Source organism: Meriones unguiculatus, chromosome 3 (genome assembly GCF_030254825.1).
Source record: "Meriones unguiculatus strain TT.TT164.6M chromosome 3, Bangor_MerUng_6.1, whole genome shotgun sequence".
NCBI classification, from domain to species: domain Eukaryota; kingdom Metazoa; phylum Chordata; class Mammalia; order Rodentia; family Muridae; genus Meriones; species Meriones unguiculatus.
The window spans coordinates 15787048-15806073 of NC_083351.1; the positions used below are offsets into that span (position 1 = coordinate 15787048).

The 19026-nt window shown below is 51.4% G+C and overlaps 1 protein-coding gene across 1 annotated transcript in view; it reads right to left on the reverse strand.

The window, feature by feature from the left end:
* The window catches only part of Asap3 (ArfGAP with SH3 domain, ankyrin repeat and PH domain 3), a 38232-nt gene extending 20035 nt beyond the window's left edge, over positions 1 to 18197 (reverse strand). The window contains exon 1 of the mRNA XM_021631478.1: positions 17905 to 18197. Coding sequence (XP_021487153.1) covers positions 17905 to 18033 — 129 coding nt within the window. The 5' untranslated portion in view covers positions 18034 to 18197. The remainder of the gene's footprint in view (positions 1 to 17904) is intronic.
* Positions 18198 to 19026: the final 829 nt, after the last annotated feature.

Consider the following 19026-nt stretch of genomic DNA (forward strand, 5'->3'; position numbering starts at 1 on the left):
ATCAAAGGTGCTTGCTAATCATAAGGAAGTATAACACCCAGTGTAAGCTCCCCAGCATTCTAACTCCAACGAGGCCCTGGAGTTGGGCAGGGTATTTCCATCTGGAAGATGAGTCAGTGAGACTCCTAACTCCTTAGCTCTTTCCCTGTGACCTAGACCCTGGAAGTCCACGGACTGCAACCTGTGCCTCCGGAGTTACCCTCAGCGGTTAAAAGAGTGCTCCCATCCTGCCAGCACGGATCTAGAAAGACAAAATAGAGGGTCTCGGAAACTCACTCGATTGCCCTCTAAGACTGTGTGGCTCTGATACACAGCAAACTGCAGGAGATCATCAAAGCATTCCTGGGGTCCTGGCCCCTTCCAAGCCTTCCCAGATTTCTAACCAGTCAACACCAGCAACTGCCGTGGGGAGTCACGGAGACCTTGCCACCCAAAATAATTCTGTGAGGTGGTGACTCCTGGCTCCTTTGATCTTTGACGGCTGTGCACAAGGAAGATTAAATTACATGTTCTAGATATGAAACACGGTCATTAAAACAGGTTATTGGAATGCCCAAACCAAATTACACACTTAGCAAATAATACAGAAACTGCAAAAAGTCCCAGATGAAGTGTGGGGAGGGGGGAGGAAGGGAGAATTAGTGAAGGAAGGATTTCTTTTTTTCAAAACAGGGTTCCTCTGTGTAGCTCTGGATGTTCTGAAACTCTCTGTCGACCAAGCTAGCCTTGAACTCAGAAACCCGCCTGCCTCTGCCTCCCGAGTGCTGGGACTTAAGATGTGCGCCATCACAGCACAGATTTGAGAAGAGGGAAATTTTTAAACCTTTTCTTTCTTTTTTTTTTTTTTTTTTTGTAGTTCTGGGGATCAAACCCAGTTTGTGAGCATGCCAAGGAGGTGCTTTACCGCAGAACTACACCCTCAGTCCTGCAAGGGAAATCTTAAGGGTCTTTAAAATACACATCTACAAATGACATTATATAAACTTTGAGTCCTGGTATTTTTAAAGGTTTATTTTTATATTATGTGCGTGGGTGTTTTTGCCTGAATGTATGGCTATGTAGCACTTGTGTGGCCAAGGGGGACAGAAGAGGGTGACAGATCCTCTGGAGTTACAGACTGGTGTGAGCCTCCATGTGGGTGCTGGGAATTGAACCTGCATCCCCTGGAAGGGCAGTCAGCATTCATAACCATCTCTCTAGCCCGAGCCCTTATTCTTAAAAAGTTAACTGTAGCTGGGTATGATGGTACACATCTGTGATCTCTGTAATTGGGAGACTGAGGTAGGAGGATGGCAAGTTCCAGGCCAGTTTGGGCCAAATAGTGAAAGCCTGTCTCACAGAACACCTGGGGCTCAGAAACAGCTCAGTCCGGAAAGCTCAGTCACTCATCTCACAAGCATGAAGATCTGAGTTCAAGTTCCCAGAACACAGGTAGAAAAAAAAAAAAAAAAGCTGAATGTGAGTGGGTGGAGGAAAGGGGACTGTGGGGAAGCCACAAAAATCACATTCTGTTAAAAAAATATATATATATCATAATGGAATCTGGGTATAGATGTGCACATCTTTAATCCCAGCACTTGAAAGACAGAGACAGGTAGAGCTCTGTGAGTTCAAGGCCAGCCTGGTCTATGTAGTGAGTTCCAGGACAGCTAGAGCTACACAGTGAGACCCTGCCTCAAAAAACATATATATAATAATTATATATTATATAGATATAATAATATGTTACATAGAATTATATATAATGTATTATATATAGTGATATCTAACACATTATATTATGATTTAAACTGTTTAATAAAAGCTAGCTATGGCAGTGTAATTTTGGGGTGGTGAGATGGGAAGTGGAGATAGATCCCTGAAATCTGATAGGCCAGCTAGCCTGGCCTCCATGGTGAAGTTCCAGACCAATGAGAAAATGTGTCTCAAGCAAAAGGAGGAAAGCACCTGAGGATCTACTCCCAAAGCTGTCCTCTGACCCCCACACAGTCATGTGTGTGCACCCATGTACCCGTCATAAGAACTTTAACTCATACACATCCACACACAAAAAAATAAAGGATCTTAGGACAATCACAAGAACACTGAGCAAGTGATGATTTAGGGATATTGGGATAATGTTAATGTTTGGGGGACAATGATGGTAACAGACATAGTTACAGAAATAGTATCCTTACTCCTTACAAGGAATACCCAGCTACTGAAGCATAAAATGATTAAGATAGGATTTTTTTTTCAAGCTCAGATGAGAGATCCTGGCATGGTGGCATCTGTACTCCCAGTTCTTAAAAGTAGAGGCAGGAGGATGAGGAATCCAAGCTCATGGTTGAGTATGTAGTGAGTTTGAGGCCAGCCTGGGCTACGTGAGACCCTGTCTCAAGAAAAAAAAAAAAAAAAAAAAAAAACAAGCCAAAGAGAACAGAAGGCAAATCAAAATGAGTTGGAGCCTGGCATGGTGGCACACGCCTTTAATTTCAGCACTCACAAAGCAGAGGCAGCCTGGTCTACACAGCAAGTTCCAGGCCAGCCAGGGCTACACAGTGAGACCTTGTCTTAAAGAGAGAGGGAGAAGGGGCAGGCAGGAGATCTGGACCAGAAAGAAAATACCTCGGGGTGAATGGAGTCTGCCCACCTGATGTTTCTGTGAATGTTTTAAATTTCCCATAAAAAGGAAAAACTGGAGGCAGGAGGGTGAAAGAATACGACACCCGTTGAAGCCTGGTGAGCAAGCTAAGAGTAGACTCGAAAATTTCTACAACGCAAATAAAGAAGACAAAAGGGCCCTTACTGCCAGCAAAGCTGAGGGCCGCGCGAGCAACCTGAAACTCGCTCAGCGACTTCAGTTCTGTACAGGGAGCTGGTCCCTTTCAGCTTTCAGTAAGAGAGAATGGAGTCTGGGAGATCGTGGGGCCCAGGTCCGGTGAGAGCGTCAGGGGTGGGAGACAAGGAAGGTGTGGGGCAGCAGTGGGTGGAGGTGACCTCAGGGTGAAAGGTAGAGAGAGGACACTGCTTCTTCCCCGGCTCAACCCTTCTCAGGCACGGCGACACTCAGCAAGTCCCAAGTCCCTCTGGGCTGCCAGCTCCCAGTATGAGAATGGCAGTCTCAGGCACTGCCTGGGCACTGAAGATGGCACTATGCGCCAGAGGATGTCAGAGTGACCCTGTCTCAGGCGCTCACAGCCTAGGTAAAGACAGAACACCAGTGAGGAGGCGCCTCACTGAGGGCTGAGGGCTGAGGGCTGAGGAGACTCGGCACACCCAGGCCTGGAGCGCAGAGCAGCCCTGGACCCACCCTGGGGAAGTGATGCGTCTTCAGACCCCCCAAACCAGGAACCAGCCACAGGCCCAGAAAAGCAAGAGAAGACGATATATGGGGAGGGCAGGTCAGCACCCCTGCCAGGGGCGCCTGAGCAAGCCTGGGGATGCCAGCAGTCTACACTCCCAGGCCAGGGACGAAGTGTGAGCAGTCAGCCGCAGAGCCCAGCCTCTGCTGCGGGGAGCATGCGCTGAAGGCCAGGGAGGGAAGCGCTTGCCCATCACTGGTCCCAGGCTTTATTTCCGGCACCAGGTCCACTCTGTCTCCTACGGAGTCATTCCACCAAATGCAGGTTTTATAGATGAGGAAACTACAGCCCGCTGGAGTTAGGGCAGGTACCCAAAGAAGGGCTAGAACCTAGACTCAGCCAGGCAGGCAGACTCCAGGGGCCAAGCAGTAACAAAACCCCTGGGTTTTCCCCTACAAATCACCGGAGTACAGAGAGCAGTGATTCTCAACCTGTGGGTCACGACCCCTTTGGGGTCAAATGACCCTTTAATGGGGGTCAAATATCAGACATATGAGGTATTTACATTATGATTCCTAACAGTAGCAAAATTACAGTTATGAAGTTGCAATGAAATAATTTTATGGTTGGGGGGCGCCACAACACGAGGAACTGTGTTACAGGGTCGCAGCGTCAGGAGGGTTGAGAACCGCTGTCCTGGAGGGTCTGAACAGGGGCGGTGACTCGACAAGGTCTTGGGACAGAGAGTTTGGCTTCCGAGGGCAGCTGCAGTCGGTGCCCAGGTGGGAGACAGGCAGTACAGCCTCGTCCCTGGAGGGCAGGACAGGGTGACAGGAGCACAGCCAGCTCTGGCCTGGAGCAGATTCCCCGACAGGAAGGACGCAGCCTGCAAGCAGGCTCAGGAGCCTGCACGGCAGTGAACTCACCTGCTGCCCCACTTAGGAGCTGCTAGCTTTGGGGCAGGGACTGTCTGGGATGCCTCGCTTGCTCTCCTCATCGCCATAGGCTCTAAGGTGGTCATTAGGCTCCCAGCGTCACACAGGAAGGAGGGAGGGAGGCCGGGGAGGCTGAGCAATGGGCTCAAGGTCTTGGAGGAAGATCTCTCTTATTCCCCTGCCCCAGCAAACGTGTAAACCCAAGGGGTAAGGGCCCTGTCATCTTTTTCTTTTTTCCTTCCTTTTTTTTGGGGAGGTGAGGGGAGTCAGGATCTTATGTACCTTTTTCTTAATTTATTATTTATCCAGCCCTGGGCCTACGCACTGGAAGAGGGCACCAGATCTCATTACAGATGGGTTGTGAGCCACCATGTGGTTGCTGGGAACTGAACTCAGGACCTCTGAAAGAACAGTCAGTGTTCTTAACCTCTGAGCCATCTCTCCAGGCTGACCTTGAACTTCTGATCCTCCTGCCCTTATCTCCAGAGTGAACCCAGGGTTTCATGCATGTTAGAAAAAGACCCTACTGGGATTTTTCTCTAGCCCTCTCCCCTCCCTTCCCCTTCCTTCCTCTCCCCTCCACACCTCTCCCCCTCTCTCCTCTCTCTCTCTCTTTTGAGACAGAGTCTTACTCTATAACCCAGACTGGTTTCACACTCGTAGCAATCCTCCTGCCTCACCTTCTGGGATTACAAGCATATGTCACCACACCCCCACATTTCCCAATCATCTTTTCTAAAGAGTGCCAGCTCCTCTAACAGGGACGTCTTCAGAGGCAACACAGGAACACAGAGGGACCAGCCTTCCAGCGCACATGTTCACAGCTGCACGACCAAACATCCTGGACTGGAGGCTGGCGGGGGTGAGATACTGAGGTTCTGGCCTGTCCGCTCTGTGTACCCGAGAAAGCTCCCTCCTTCTGTGCCTCAGTTTCCTCATCTGTACAGTTTAGCTCTGACAGACTTGAGACCTGAAGTCCATTCCAAAGGATGCTTGGGACTCAGAGCTGAGGTCATGATGCCCCACAAGGTTGCTCCAGCCTGGCCAGCTGCAAGAACACAAGAGCACTGGTGACTTTACCCAATGTCCCGTGCCCTGGGCCTGTGTGTCCTGCTGAGCCATCAGAAAGTGCTGGAGGAGAATAGGGTTCAAGCATAAGGCCTGGGAGCCAGGCCTGGCCAGTGGAGTGCTTTGCCCACTCTCCCTGTCCCTGGGCCTCCTTTGGAGCCCCTCATCTGGAATGAAGAAGCTGGGCGGTGACAGGGAAGGCTCCTGCTGGCTCTCCCATTTATTATTTCAGGACTCAGGCTGCTTTCCTTCCTGCGAGGCAGGAGCCCGAGTCTGCCGTGTGCCCCGATACACCCCAGGTGGGGCCTCCGTGGATGGTTCCCAGCCTGGGCAGCAGGCCAGCCTGGCCAGCTCAGTCCCTCCAACTGCCCCTTGAGGGGTACTTGGAGGTGGAGAGGAAGAGGGGCTCAGGAAAGCAGCCACACCCTCCCTGACATGGAGACCTCAGCAAACCCCAAGTTTCCTGGCTGGGATTTTCCTCAGGAGATTTCTCGGCAGTGATGAGCTAAGAGAGCAAGAACTTTGCTGGACGGGTGGCTGAAGATTCCCGAAGATTCCCAGCCGACCCCTGGCAGCCAGCCCTGGATTCTACCCAGCTGAGGGAGACAGCCTGGCCCGCTGGACAGAAAAGCAAGAGATCTGGAGCTTGGCGCCCTCTGGCCTCAACCGGTAGCCAGGACAACACCCACCCCCTGCTCTCCATCATGAGCCCCCCTGGCACCAGCTATGGAGCGCCTGGCAATTTCCCGAGTGCGCCAAGCTGTAACCAGTCAACCTCAGCTGCTCCCTCTGCCTGGAGGATTCTTGCTCTTTCCTCCTGGAAACACCTCATCTTTCCTGATCGGCGTGAGGGTCACCCCAACTCCCACCACTGCAGAACTGCCCTGCCCCGACTTTGCCATCCAGTGCCAGCTACAGGCTCTTTATCAGAGCCCTTACCACTCCGTGGGCCGCATGCATGACCTTGGAGGTGAGTCTGAAAACAGAGAGAAGGGAGTGCCTCCTGTGTGTGTGCATAGGTGGCAGCCAGGGAAGGGCACTGGACGCCGTGCTGTCACTCTCTGCCATATTCCTTTGAGACAGGGTCTCTCACTCACTGAACCTGGAGCTAGGCTGGCAATGCTCCTGTCTCTGCTTCCTGCAGTGCTAGGGGTTACAGGCACCACCATGACCCCACTCGGCTTTTTACATGGGTGTCTGGATCTGAACTCAGGTCCTCCTCGTGCTTTTGCAGCAGGCTCTTACCCACTGAGGCATCATTTTAGCCCCACAGGAACACAAAGAAGGCAGCAGGGCTTAAGAACAGCAGCTGTCATAGTATGATATCCTAGCTGTGAGATGTGAGGCAAGTGGCTTACCACCTCTAAGCCTCTATTTCCCCTGTTGTCAAGTGAGGCAACGCCGGCACCTATCCCAGGGTCTCTTCAGCGCTTGAGAGACCACGCTGGTGTGCTGCACAGAGGAAGGGCTTCCCAGTAACTACTGCCCAGCAGCTGCCTTTACAATATCCCCAGGCTGCCCAGGAAAACCACCTAGCGTGCTAAACAATAAAACGACAGCAACAAAAAGCAACAGCAAGATAAAGGAAGAAAACAGGAACCCCCCTGAGGCCCACGACCTCAAAGCCCCTGGGGACAGCATGAAGAGCTGTCCCCCATCACCAGCAGAGTGAGCAGGAAGCTCAGCGCTGGGCCGGCTTCCCAGGTGCAAATCCTGGCTCTGCCACTTCCTGCTGGTAGAGTAGCCAGATTTAGCAAAAATAAATACACAACCCTCAGCTGTATTTACATTTTAGACAATTGGCGAACAACTTGGGAGGTGAAGAACTGAAGTACGGCCCGGTTAGTGCCAGGACATCCTGTATGTTACCTGGCAATCCCGCTTGCCAGGCTACTTCCCCCCTCGATGCCCTGGAAGGTGCCTCGCTTGGGGAGCCCACGAGCGCGTCTGTGGGAAACACTTTCCACGCTGCCTGCTCTGTCTGCTAAGCCAGACGAAAAGGACAGGCTTTAAAGACGCAATGCCAAATCTAAGAAGCAGGAGACAGAAGACCATATACTATAGGAGTGCATCTGTGAAAAACGTCCAGAACTGGCAACTCCAGAAACAGAAAGCGGCTGGGTAGGGGCTCACCGACACTCGTCCAGGGCTCCTTACTGGCGTGATGTGTTTGGGAATTAAATAGTGGTGATGACTGTACCACACTGTGAAGGTACTGAAGACCACCAAAGTATATGATTTAAGATGGGGATAGAGCCTAATGGCAGTGTTTGCCTGCTCATCCAACCCCCAGTACCACAAGTAATAAATAATGAATAAATGAATGAATGAATGAATATTTTTAAAATTACGTGTGTGTTTGAGTGTGGGTATGTGTACATGAGTGCAGATGTCAGCACAGATGTGATCCCTTGATGTGGGTGCTGGGAACCAAACTCAGGTCCTCTGGTAGAGCATTATACTCTGTTAAACATGAGCCATCTCTCTAGCCCCTAAACACACACACACACACACACACACACACACACACATTGGTTTTTCAAGACAGGGTTTTTCTGTATGGTAGGTCTGGCTGTCCTGAACTCACAGAGATCCCCCTGTTTCTCTCCCTAGTGCTGGGATTACAGGCGTGCACCACCACGGCCGGTTTTTGTTGTTGTTGTTTTTGTTTTGTTTTGAGACAGGGTTTCTCTGTATTGCCCTGGCTGTCCCGGAACACACTCTGTAGACCAGATTGGCCTTGAACCCACAGAGAGCCACTTGCCTCTGCCTCCTGAGTACTGGAAATAAAGGCGTGTGACACTACTGCCTAGTTAAATACATAATTTTTAAAGTGGAGCTGTTGCTCAGTAGTAAAGTACTTGCGCAAAGAATGTGCAAGACCCTGAGGTCAACGCTCAGCTGAAAAGAGAGAAAGAAAAAGAGGAAAGAAAGAGGGAGAGAACGGAAAGAAAGAAAGAAGAAGGTGAGAGAGGGAGGAGGGAAAGTTTTAAATGGGGACTTGTATGTAATGTAAATCTTACCGGCACTTTAAATGAAACCAGCTAGTGGCACCAGGGGAGGCTATAATCTGCAGCCAGGACTGGGCCTCTGGGTCAGTTATTAACAAATGTTTGATTCAGAAACAGGTGGATGGGAGAGCAAAGGGCAGAGCAGAGGGAAGATCCTGCCTCCTTCCAAAGCAAATCCAAGCCAGGCCTGGCAGCGCACACCTATGACCCCAGCACCTAAGAGGAGGAAGTGCAAGGCCAGCTCGGGCTACAGATGAAGACTTAACAACCCTAATAAAAAGATGATGATAAACAAACGAACAAAGAGGACCCGCACCTCATTCTCTGTCATCTAAAGCAGAGTCCTTCCTGACCCAGCACCAGAACGGCAAGGGCTATTCTCAACTCTTCTCACGGAGCGCCTGCCTCATCTCTGTTGCAGTTATTTTCTCGCTGCGGTGCTCACCACTTTTACCCTGCCTGCAGTTTAAACACACAGACACGTCCATTTAAGTGTCTGTTATGTGCCAGATGTGATGGCTGCATCGCATGTAATCCCCTCAAACAAGCCCCTCTGACCTACACGTGGGGAAACAGGGTCTGAAAGGTTAAGCTATTTATCTGGGGTCACACAGCCAATGGCAATGGAAGGCCAGGTCCGTCGGACCTCACTCACTGAGCAACGCCAGGCGAATGGAGGCTGTTAGCATCACAGGTTGATCACACTTTCAAGGACAGAGTCCTTCCCCTGCCAGATGCGGATCCTGTCTGGTCACCTCATGACCTTAGAAACCGCCTTTGTACCCGAGGGTGTTTTGTAAATACGGTTTAATGGGTCACTAACCTCTAGTGTGGGCATCTGATCTGTTCCCTCACGGACTGCTCAGTCACCCGGAGATTTTCCAAATGGCTCCTACTCAGGCCTCCACCCTGGGAAACTCTGACTTTGATTCCATAGGGTCAGGGTGGAGTTTGAGGTAGCTGAGGTTCTTCAAGCTCACATAAGGTCTAGAACCAATATAGAGGAACCATAACAGTGGCTACTGGATCAGCCAAGGTGCCTCTGGTGACTGCAGAGCCTGACAGGACATTCCTGGGGCCGGCCCTGGAGCCAGAGGGACCCTGTGTGCTCTCCGGACTTGACCTGTGGAAGAACCATGTGACTGAGGGCTAGGGACATAGCTCATTTGGTAGAGTGCTTGTCCCCCAGTCATGAAGGCCTGGTTTGGTCCCTAACACTGTACAGTATGTAGAACATATGTACAGAACATGCCTGCAGTCCCAGCACCTGAAAGTTGAAAGGCAGGAAGATCAGGAGTTCAAAGTCATCCTCAGCTACTTAGCCAGTTCCAGGCTAGCCTGAGCTACAGGAGCCCCAGTCAAGGGCTGGGGAGATAGTTCAGTTAGTAAGATACTTGTTGCCCAGCGCCAGAACCTGAATTCAGACCCATGGCACCTGCACAAACAGCCAGGCTCACAGGACTGCTGCAGCGCCGGTACAGTTCGGGAGAGACAGGCAGAACCCTTGTGGTCATTGCCAGGCAGCAGTGAGGTAGCCTGTGTCAAAACACAAAGGTCAAGAGTGCAATCAAGCAAAAATGTCTAAGGTCAACCTCTGGCCTTCCACATGCACACGTACACATCTGTCAGCACACACATTCACACACACATAACAACATATGCCACGTCCCCCCCACTGCCCCCACGACCCTCATACACACCACACACCGTAAAATTAAAAGACAAGCAACCACAGAACTAGATGCTCAAGCTGCCTGTGAGGCTGCCTCTTCCTTCCAAAGTTTCAGTTTCTGTTCGCAAATCTATCTTGTCCGTGCACCAGACACGGCTGGACATCAGCCAACAAAACTAACGCTCACGGCAGAAGTATGTGCAGGAGGACAGACTCGGAGACAGGGGCCGACCCTCGCCCCAGACAGAGACAGCTGGCAGGAAAAGGCTGGGCCCCCAGGTCCAGGTGTCATGTGCACCTTTCTTCAAAGTTGCAGCCCATCTCCCAGTCTGTCCACACCTCTTCTCCTTAGCACACAGGAGAAGATGACACCATACACTCACCACTGACCTGCCTAGTTGCCAAAGACATTGATGGGGTTGCTGTCTGCTTATTTTGCTACCGAGGCACCCTGGCAGCTGACCACGCCTTCCTCCTCCATACCTTCTCACAGCTCTGAGGTCCTGCCGTCTCCAGATCCTGCCCTTCTTCTTTCCCTAACTCTCTAGACCTCAGCTCACCAGAGCGTGGACCGTGGCCCTTGCATTCCTCTCCCAGAGGTGATCCTGTCTATGTCCACTGCCAGGATGGATGAACAGATTCAGGGGACATTGTAGAGTACTGAATTATAGACTCCTGGACACCATACACACTGGTAAACCTATGCCAAGGACGTCTGACATCATGACACAAGTCTTAGCAGGCTGTGACTCAGAAAAGCCAAAGAGACCGAGTTCTTTCTTTCCTAAGTTCCCCTGCACCTAAGGTCAGGTAATAAGAAACTCTCTCTCGTTGTGGGTGTGAACCAGAAGGACAGAGCACGAAAAGTCCACTCTAGTGCTGGTAAGAGACAGCAGTGACGGTGGCCTGACAGAGGCACCTCAGGCTGTGGCGTTTAGCGCACGGAACGGTGTCCTGCCAACCTGGCTCTGTGATGTCATTTTGGCCGACATCTGCCTGCTGCTCAGACCCAGTTCCCCAGCTCCGGGAAGTTCTGGGAACTATTGAGTTTCCCATCAAGTGGGTTTCTATTCTGTTTAGAACAGCCCGGGTGGGTGTTTCCAGGGTTTATAGTAGCCCTCCTAAGGATACACCTACCACTGGACCTACATGTCTGGTGTGTACGTGTATGTGTGCCTGTAGGCCAGAAGTTGACATCAAGTGTCTTCCTCCATCGTTCTCCACCTTATTTATTTTGGTTTTTGCTGTCCTGGAAGTCTGCAGACCAGGCTGGCCCTAAACTCAGAGATCCACCTGCCTCCGCCTCCTGAGCGCTGGGGTTAAAGATGTACATCACTATATCCCGCTTTTCCACCTCATTTCTTGAGATAGGTCCTCTCCCTGAGCCTGGCGCACACTAATTCAATAGACTGGCTGCCCAGCCAACCCCAGGGACCCCCCCTCTCTCCCTCGCCGTCACTAGGACTACAGCATGCACTGGCAAGCCTAGCTTTTTATGTGGGAGTCCAAACTCATGTTTTCATGCCTGTGCAGCAAGCACTTCACCTACTGAGCCATCTCCCCAGGCCCCTATTTTGTTGTTGATAGAGTTCTCTGTGTGTCTTGTTTTGTTGAGATGGGGTGTGAATCTGTAGTCAAGGCTGGCCTTCTAACCAGCTATGCAGAACAGGCTAGCGACATTATCTCAAAAAAAGCAAAATAAGCTGGGCGTGGTGGCACATGCCATATGTCCCAGTTGAGGAAGCAGAGGCAGGAAGATCTCTGACTTCAAGGCCAGCCTGGTCTTCAGAGCCACTTCCATGATAGCCAGGGCTACACAGAGAAACCCTGTCTCAAAAAACCAACCAAACAAAACAAAAAAAGGCAAAATAAACTGGATATGGTGGCACTCACCTTTAACCGTAGCACTCAGGAGGCAGAGGCAGGCAGAACCCTGGGAACTTTTGGAGAACCAGGCCTATGTAGTGAGACACTGTCTCAAAATAATAACAGTGACGATGAATAATGATAACAACAGTAATAAAAGTCACACACACACACACACTACAGCAAAAGGAAACTTGCTAGCATGGCCTGCAGGCTGCCATGTGACCTGTTCCTTTCTCTTTTCCTAGCTCATCTGCCAACGATTTTCCATTTACCTCACACAAGGCTCTCCCTTCGGCTTCTCTTCAGCGCCTCAGACACTTCAGGCTCTACCCTGCCACGTCGCCTTTGCTGAAGCTATTCTCTCCAATGGAACAACCCCAGACCATTACGCTGTTTTCAGTTTTATTTATTTTAATACTTTCTAGGCACCTACTGTAGTGCTACGACACGGGGCTGGGGTATAGGTCGCAGCAAGGGACATGTTTAGTGTGCACAGCACCCTAGGATCAATCGCCAGCCACATTGAAAACAGTAAAACTGGGAATATAATACCAAGCTTCGAGTCTAAGTCTCAAGGAAGAGAAAAATCTATTCCATCAAGAAACCGGACGTTCAGCACTGGGGAGGCAGAGGCCGGTGGATTGCTGTGGCGGAAGCCAGCATCGTCTACAGAATGAGTTCTAAGGTATCCAAGGCTACACAGAGAAATCCTGTCTTGAAAAACAAAAACAAACAAAAAAACCAAACAACAAAAAAACCAAAACAGATGTTAATAAAAATATAGTTATACAAATACACACACACACACATATACATATATACCTATATTTGGGAGGAGGTGGGGGTTTAGACAGGGTCTCTCTGTGTAGCCCTGGCTATCCTGGAACCCACTCTGTAGACCAGGCTGATCTTGAACTCATAAAGATCCATCTGCCTCTGCCTCCCCAGTGTTGGGATTAAAGGTATGTGCCACCGCTGCCCGGCAATAGATAATACATTTTATCTGTGGGAAACACAGGAGAGCTGGGCAGTTGGGCCAGCTGGAGGTCACCGCCGTGTTCTAGGGGACAGCTTGATAGGTATGGACCAGGGAGCAGTTAAGGAGAGGTGGGCAGACTGCGGATACCTGGCAGGTAAAATCCATGGCCCTTGGTGAAGAAGTGTGCACGAGCCTCCCACCCAGCTTGTGCAACAGAACCTGGCAGCCAGCCTTGAAGAGTCATGAGTGTGGTCTAGGCAAAACCGCTGCAAACCGCTGGACATGAGAGTCTGGGCTGCATGAGTCACCGAGAGGTGGGAGGTGACTGAAGCCATGGGCTAGGCAGCCTGGAGAGACGGGCAGCAGGAAGAGAGATGACCCACGGCCCAGCCTTAAGGAAGGTCTGGACAAGGGGATGGACTTCCTGCCACCTGCTACCATAGGCAACCGCTATCGACTTTGCTCATCTGTTCCTTGGCTGACTTCTCCAGAAGGGATTGTCTGGGTCTGCATGTCTCTCACTGAGAGATGGGTCTTTCCGGCGCCTGCTACACAGCTTGGAATGCAGTGTGGTCATGAGACCCTTGGTAAGGCTGCCTCACCCAGTCCGTGGACAACCCGATTTGGTTTCTGATCCCCAGTGTCCAGCAAAAAGTCCAAATGTCTAACGTGCGCCAAAGCCTCCCAAGGTGCTAAGCATCCCTTGGCATTCATTCCAGCCCATCTCTGAACTCTCTGGCTGAGCTCTCTGATAGGCTCATCAGCACATGGGAGACTAGGTAGCTGTTCTAAACAGAGGAACCATGAGCCTCTCCCCAGAGGCCAGACCATGCCAAATGGAGAGAAGCTTTGTAAACACCCATGGGGGGACCCTGTCCTCTTCCTCTCTCCTCCCCCAGGGTAAAGCTGTGGCCATGTTTACCCTGCCTGAGTCTCTCCCTCTGTGACCTCTGTTGATGAAACCAGGGGTGGAGACCCAGCTTCTGTAATCGGTCCAGAAGCTGAGCTGGGTTGCCAGGAACTCGGAAGTGGGGCATGAGAGACTGGCTGGGTTACCTTTAGACGCTGGGCCAATGATGTCATGTGACCATGGGGGTAAAGCTGCACTCTGGGGCCCATGCAATGAGAGGGGAGCGGAAGCAATAATCGGATGAGACAGAGAGAAGGTGGATGAGGCAGTTGCCTAAGCTCCTGACTCCTCTGCAGCCTCAGCTCCCAGGCCAATGGGGGTCTAGCTGGACATGCTGTCCAGTTCCAAGGAGCACCTGTTTCTCTGAAACAAGCTTCCTTTCCACAGGAACTGGCTTGAGAGCATTTTTATTGCCTACAGACTCCAGGATCATATAAGCTTTTATTGAGACAGGATCTCTCTATTATGTAACCCTGGCTGGCCTCAAACTCACAGAAATGTACCTGCCTCTGCCTCCCTAGTACTGGGATTAAAGACCATGCCCGGTCTATGGAATTCTTACACTACAACAAAGAGGCACATCATGAAGCAAACTGTGAGGATGTTAATACTGGTTACGCTGTCACTTTGCTTTTATTTTTATGGCGCTTGGAATTAGACTAAGATGCCAAGCTGTACTGAAGAATATTAAAACTTGAAAATGAAAGCTGGGTGCTGTGGCACGTGCCTGTGACCCCAGCACGTGGGAAGGCAAAGGCAGGCAGATCTCTGTGAATTCAAGGCTAGCCTGGTCTACGAAGTGAGTCCAGAACAGACAAGGCTACATGGAGAAACCCTGTCTCAAATAAAACAACAACAAACTTGAAAATGAAATCCTTAATCAGATGAGGTAGCACACAACTGTAATTGCAACATTCAGGAGGCTGAGGCAGCCTGGAGCTATGTAGAAAAACCTTGCCTCAAAAAAGAAAGAAGGAAGGAAAGAAAGAAAAGTTTCAGAAAATCAAAATCACTGGGTGTGGATATTACAGTGCATACCTATGATTCCAGCATTAGTAGTTTAAGGCAGTGGGATCAATGAATTCAATGAATTTTAGGCTAGCCTGGGCTAGACCCTGTCTAAAATACACACACACACACACACACACACACACACACACCAAGGAAAAGGTAAATCTGACTTCATCAGAATTTCAACAATGCAATGTAAGACATGATATAGATTTTAGATAAACATTCTCCTAACCATGACCCTTCCCCCACCCATCAGCTCTGAAGACAAACACTGAGAGTGTGCACCATGAGGGCCTTTTATGGAGCACAGGTCAAAGCAGTCTCCTGGCTTCCTCATAAGTTTTCTTCCAACCAGTCCCTGAATTCAATCACTTGTGTTCTCCACTAAACAGGGTTCAACTACTTTTGTAGAAGTAGAACTTCCTCCAGGAAGTTCCCATGCTGCACTAGTCCCCACTGGCTCCCTCCCCAGCCTGTTCCTTTGGCCTCAGACAGCACTGACTGCCTCTCACTGGACACTCGGGACCACTCCAGTCAGCCCCAAGGCAGGATTGTTATGCCCTTGGTGCCCAGCACAGAAATGGCACAGGGAGCGTCACAGAACTCAGCAGCCAGCCAGGCCTGCCCTGTCACACATGGCAACTGCCTTACTTTCCCTGTGAAAGCCAATGTGGTGATGGCCATAGAGGGGTCCAGGACAGGAGGGGGCTCTCTGATGTAGAGTTTATTTTATTACCCCCTCGTGTTGCCCAAGGATTCACAATGAAAAACAAACCGCCTTTAGCAATCCAGTGAAGTGAAGCAGGGAGGAATTACGAGACTCGGTTTCAGGATGAAATAACTGAGGTTTGGAGGAGTCCTAGAGGGAGGCCAGGCCACCGAACTTTGCAAGGAAGAGAGCAAGACCGAGGTCAAGGCAATGAGGGAGAAATGCCAGCTGCCCTGACTCCCTCACTCTGGGAGCTCAGGCAGTGTCTTGCCCTGTCTGTTTATGGGTTTCTCCATCTTAAATGGGAGAAATTCTAGCCAATTTCTCTCTTTTGGGTCCTTCAGCCTGGGCATTCTTGATTCCTATGACCCAGTAGTGTTGAAAAAAAAGGCCTGCAAGTCCTAGGACAGAGTCCCTAGTTACCTCTGGGACACCGGTTAGAACTAGGAACCTTGATTTGAAAAGCAACTGCAGTTTCAAGCCTGGAGTTAGGTTAGTCATGCACAGTATTGAAGGGAGAAAAAAAACAAAACCCAGTATCAAACTACACATAAGCACAGTATAATAACAGAGAGGCATGACCACAAAACCAACCAGAAAACTCCAACAAAATCTAATTCAGAAGTTAGACTCAATTTTTGGGACTCTGGAATGCTGAAGAGAAAAGCTATGCTGGGGACCTCATGCCTTTCTGTTGCAAAATTAACAGCCTGCAAGTACATGGATCTGAAGGAGAGGAAAAAAAAAAAAAAGCTGGGTTTTGTCTGGTCTGGCCCTTCCTAGAGCCTATTAGATCTGCAGACCCATTTCCTTTCCCAACTTATGTAGCCAGGTAAGGTCAGTAAGAGGTACAGGCACTTACAGTCAGAGAGGTCCCTTCTGCTCTGATTCAACACTCTAATGGACAACCTGAAGAAGAGGATGATGGGTAGAATCCCTAAAGATGCTGAAGGGTCCTGAAATGTGGAGGCTCTCCTGATCACAGAGCTAAGGCCATGGGGTTAAGGCCCTTTGAGCAACCAGAAAAATGCCCACATTTGTGGATGGACTCCAAACTAGGTTTGCTCAAGCAATCCTAGCCTTGTTGTTTCTAATCTTCATAGAGACCTGAACTCCTGATCCAGGTGTGGCGGTGCACCCCCGTAATGCCTCAGCTCTGGGCAGGGAGAGACAGGAGGATCAGAAGTTTGAGGCCAGCTTGGGTCACACAGGGAGACGGTCCCAAACAAAGAGCAACAGAAAACAAGTAGTCCTACTATGTGCACAAGAAATGAAGCTCGAAGAGATCAGATCTCTATCTGAAGAGATCTGTCAACTAACTTGACAGAAATGTTAGCATCTTTGCCCACATTGCTTCCGCCATCCCACAGCTCTGTGAGGTAAACAATTATGCTCACTTTACAGATTAGGGCACATGGTCAGGCCCATCTTGCAAACTGCAGGGGTAGGGTTTGGAAACAGGTCAGCATCACTTGAAATTGACAGTCCGCACAAGTCTCTGCCTCCTTACCAAGGAGGAAAGAGTTGAGACAGAGGGCCAGCCAGTCAGGGGAGAAGAGGAAGGGAGAGTTCCTAAGACCTCAGCTCTCAGTATTTCTGTATAGCTTTGTATCTGCTACAGAGTAGGTAGACACTTGATGGAGAAGGGTAGGAGTCAGAAACCCTGCTGAGGTCCAGAATGCCACCCCAGTTCAGGGTATCCCATGGAAGAGGGCTGTGGCTACATTATCCTCCTCTGGCGCCAGACCACCGGCTGTCCGCTCCAGAATATTCCTTGAGGATGAAAAGTTGCAGAGAGTTCAGAGAAGAGGAATGAACTCCAGTGAGCATGGGAATGGGGTGGGGCAGCCTACAAGGGCGAAAGAAAGAGCCTGGGACACTTTGCCTGAAAACACAAAGAGGAGAGGGAGGAGAGAGAGGAGTCTATAAACTTGCCGGCGACAGCCAAGGTGAACCCCAGCTCCTGGCGCCTTCCCATTCGCATTCATTCCACAAGGCGAGCCAAGTCTCAGAACCAGCGGCCAGAAGGAGGGGGCCTCCTCTCTCCTGCAGCCTGGGAAGAGGTAAGCTCAGGACTGAGCCTGCTTCTCAGAAAGGGCGTGACCCGGGGGGTTGCATATTTGTGGGGTTCCAGAAACGAAAACACAGAGCTGTAAGCCGCTGAGCAAATACACATATGATGGGCAGGTCGTCCAAAGTATTTGGGAGATGTGCCTCGACATGTGGAGTCTGTATCGAGGTGACCCCGAGGATCCCCCACAAAATCCCTCCGGTCCTCTCTCCCCGGCTCCACCGGGAGGACGCGGTTGTTTGAGATGAGCGGGGTTCCCACAGACCTAGGAGGGGCCGGTTTCTGGAGCGCAGCGAAGATCTACCGCAGCTCCAAGCACTCCTGCAAAAGTCAAAGCCAGGCCCCGAGGTGACGGGAGCCCCCTCCCGTCTCGGCCCCTCACCTCCTCCCGTGCCAGCGCCGCTCCCCGGCACCGGGGCATCTTGGCGGCGAAGGAAGCTGCCCCGGTTGGGGAGCTGAGGTCCTCCGCGGTGACGGCCAGGAACTCCGCGACACTGAGCTGCTCAGGCATGGCGGGCGCGAGGCAGAGACTCCGGGGCTGCCTGAGCCGGGCGCGGGGATCGCTGCACTGAACCGAGCCGGGGTGGCTGCTCCGCGCAGGGCCTGCCTCACCACCCGCAGCGTCCCAGTCAAGGCTTCTTCACCCTCCGGGTCCGCCCCGCCCCGCCCCTCACTCCTCTGCCACGCCCCGTCCGCCGGCCTTTCTCTCCGGCCACGCCCCTGACCCGCTCAGCTACCTTTCTGGCCACGCCCCCGACTCGCTATTTAACTCCCTGATCACGCCCACGGCCCACGCCCCTAACTCTCCGGCTACGCCCCAGCAACGCCCCTAACTCCCTGGACACTCCCTAGCCTCGCGTCGGCCCCGTTCCGCCTGGCATCAAGACCCAACAGTCGGAAAGAGCTCTCCCGGGGCCCCGCCCTCGATGCCCAGGCCCCGCCCCCTATCCGCTTCCCATAGTTTCTAGCCCCGCCCCCAGGACCTCCCACCTTCTGAGGGCTGCACACACGCCCCTAGCCTGTCCTGCCCGTCCAGCCCCTGCAACCCTGCAGCCTCCAGCCTCGTCCCTAGCTCGGTGCTCCGCCCATCCTGCTCTGGCTAGCTGGGCGCGTTGCTTCTCTGTAGTTCTGAGCAGTCAGTCAGTCGTCTGTCTACCTCTGTCTCCTGAGTGCTGAGATTAAAGACAAGGCCTGTGCCACCAGGCCATGTAAGATAACCGCCGTCACCCAGCCATGGGCCATTGAATCAGTTGCCTCTCTGGCTTTGAAAGTGATTTCTGAGTTTGGGCTCGTGTCATAACCTAGAATATATTTAAGTAGGAAGGGGTCATCGGGTCATCCTCATCTCAGGTACACAGAACAGCTCGGGGTTTGTTGTTGTTTTGTTGTCGGATTTCTTAGTTCCACCTGTGGGCCGGGGACCCTTCGCCTTGCCTTGGACTCCGGATCCTCTTTCTGCTTCTGCTCGAAAGCCTTCCTCATCCATCTCCTTTGGCTTTTTCAG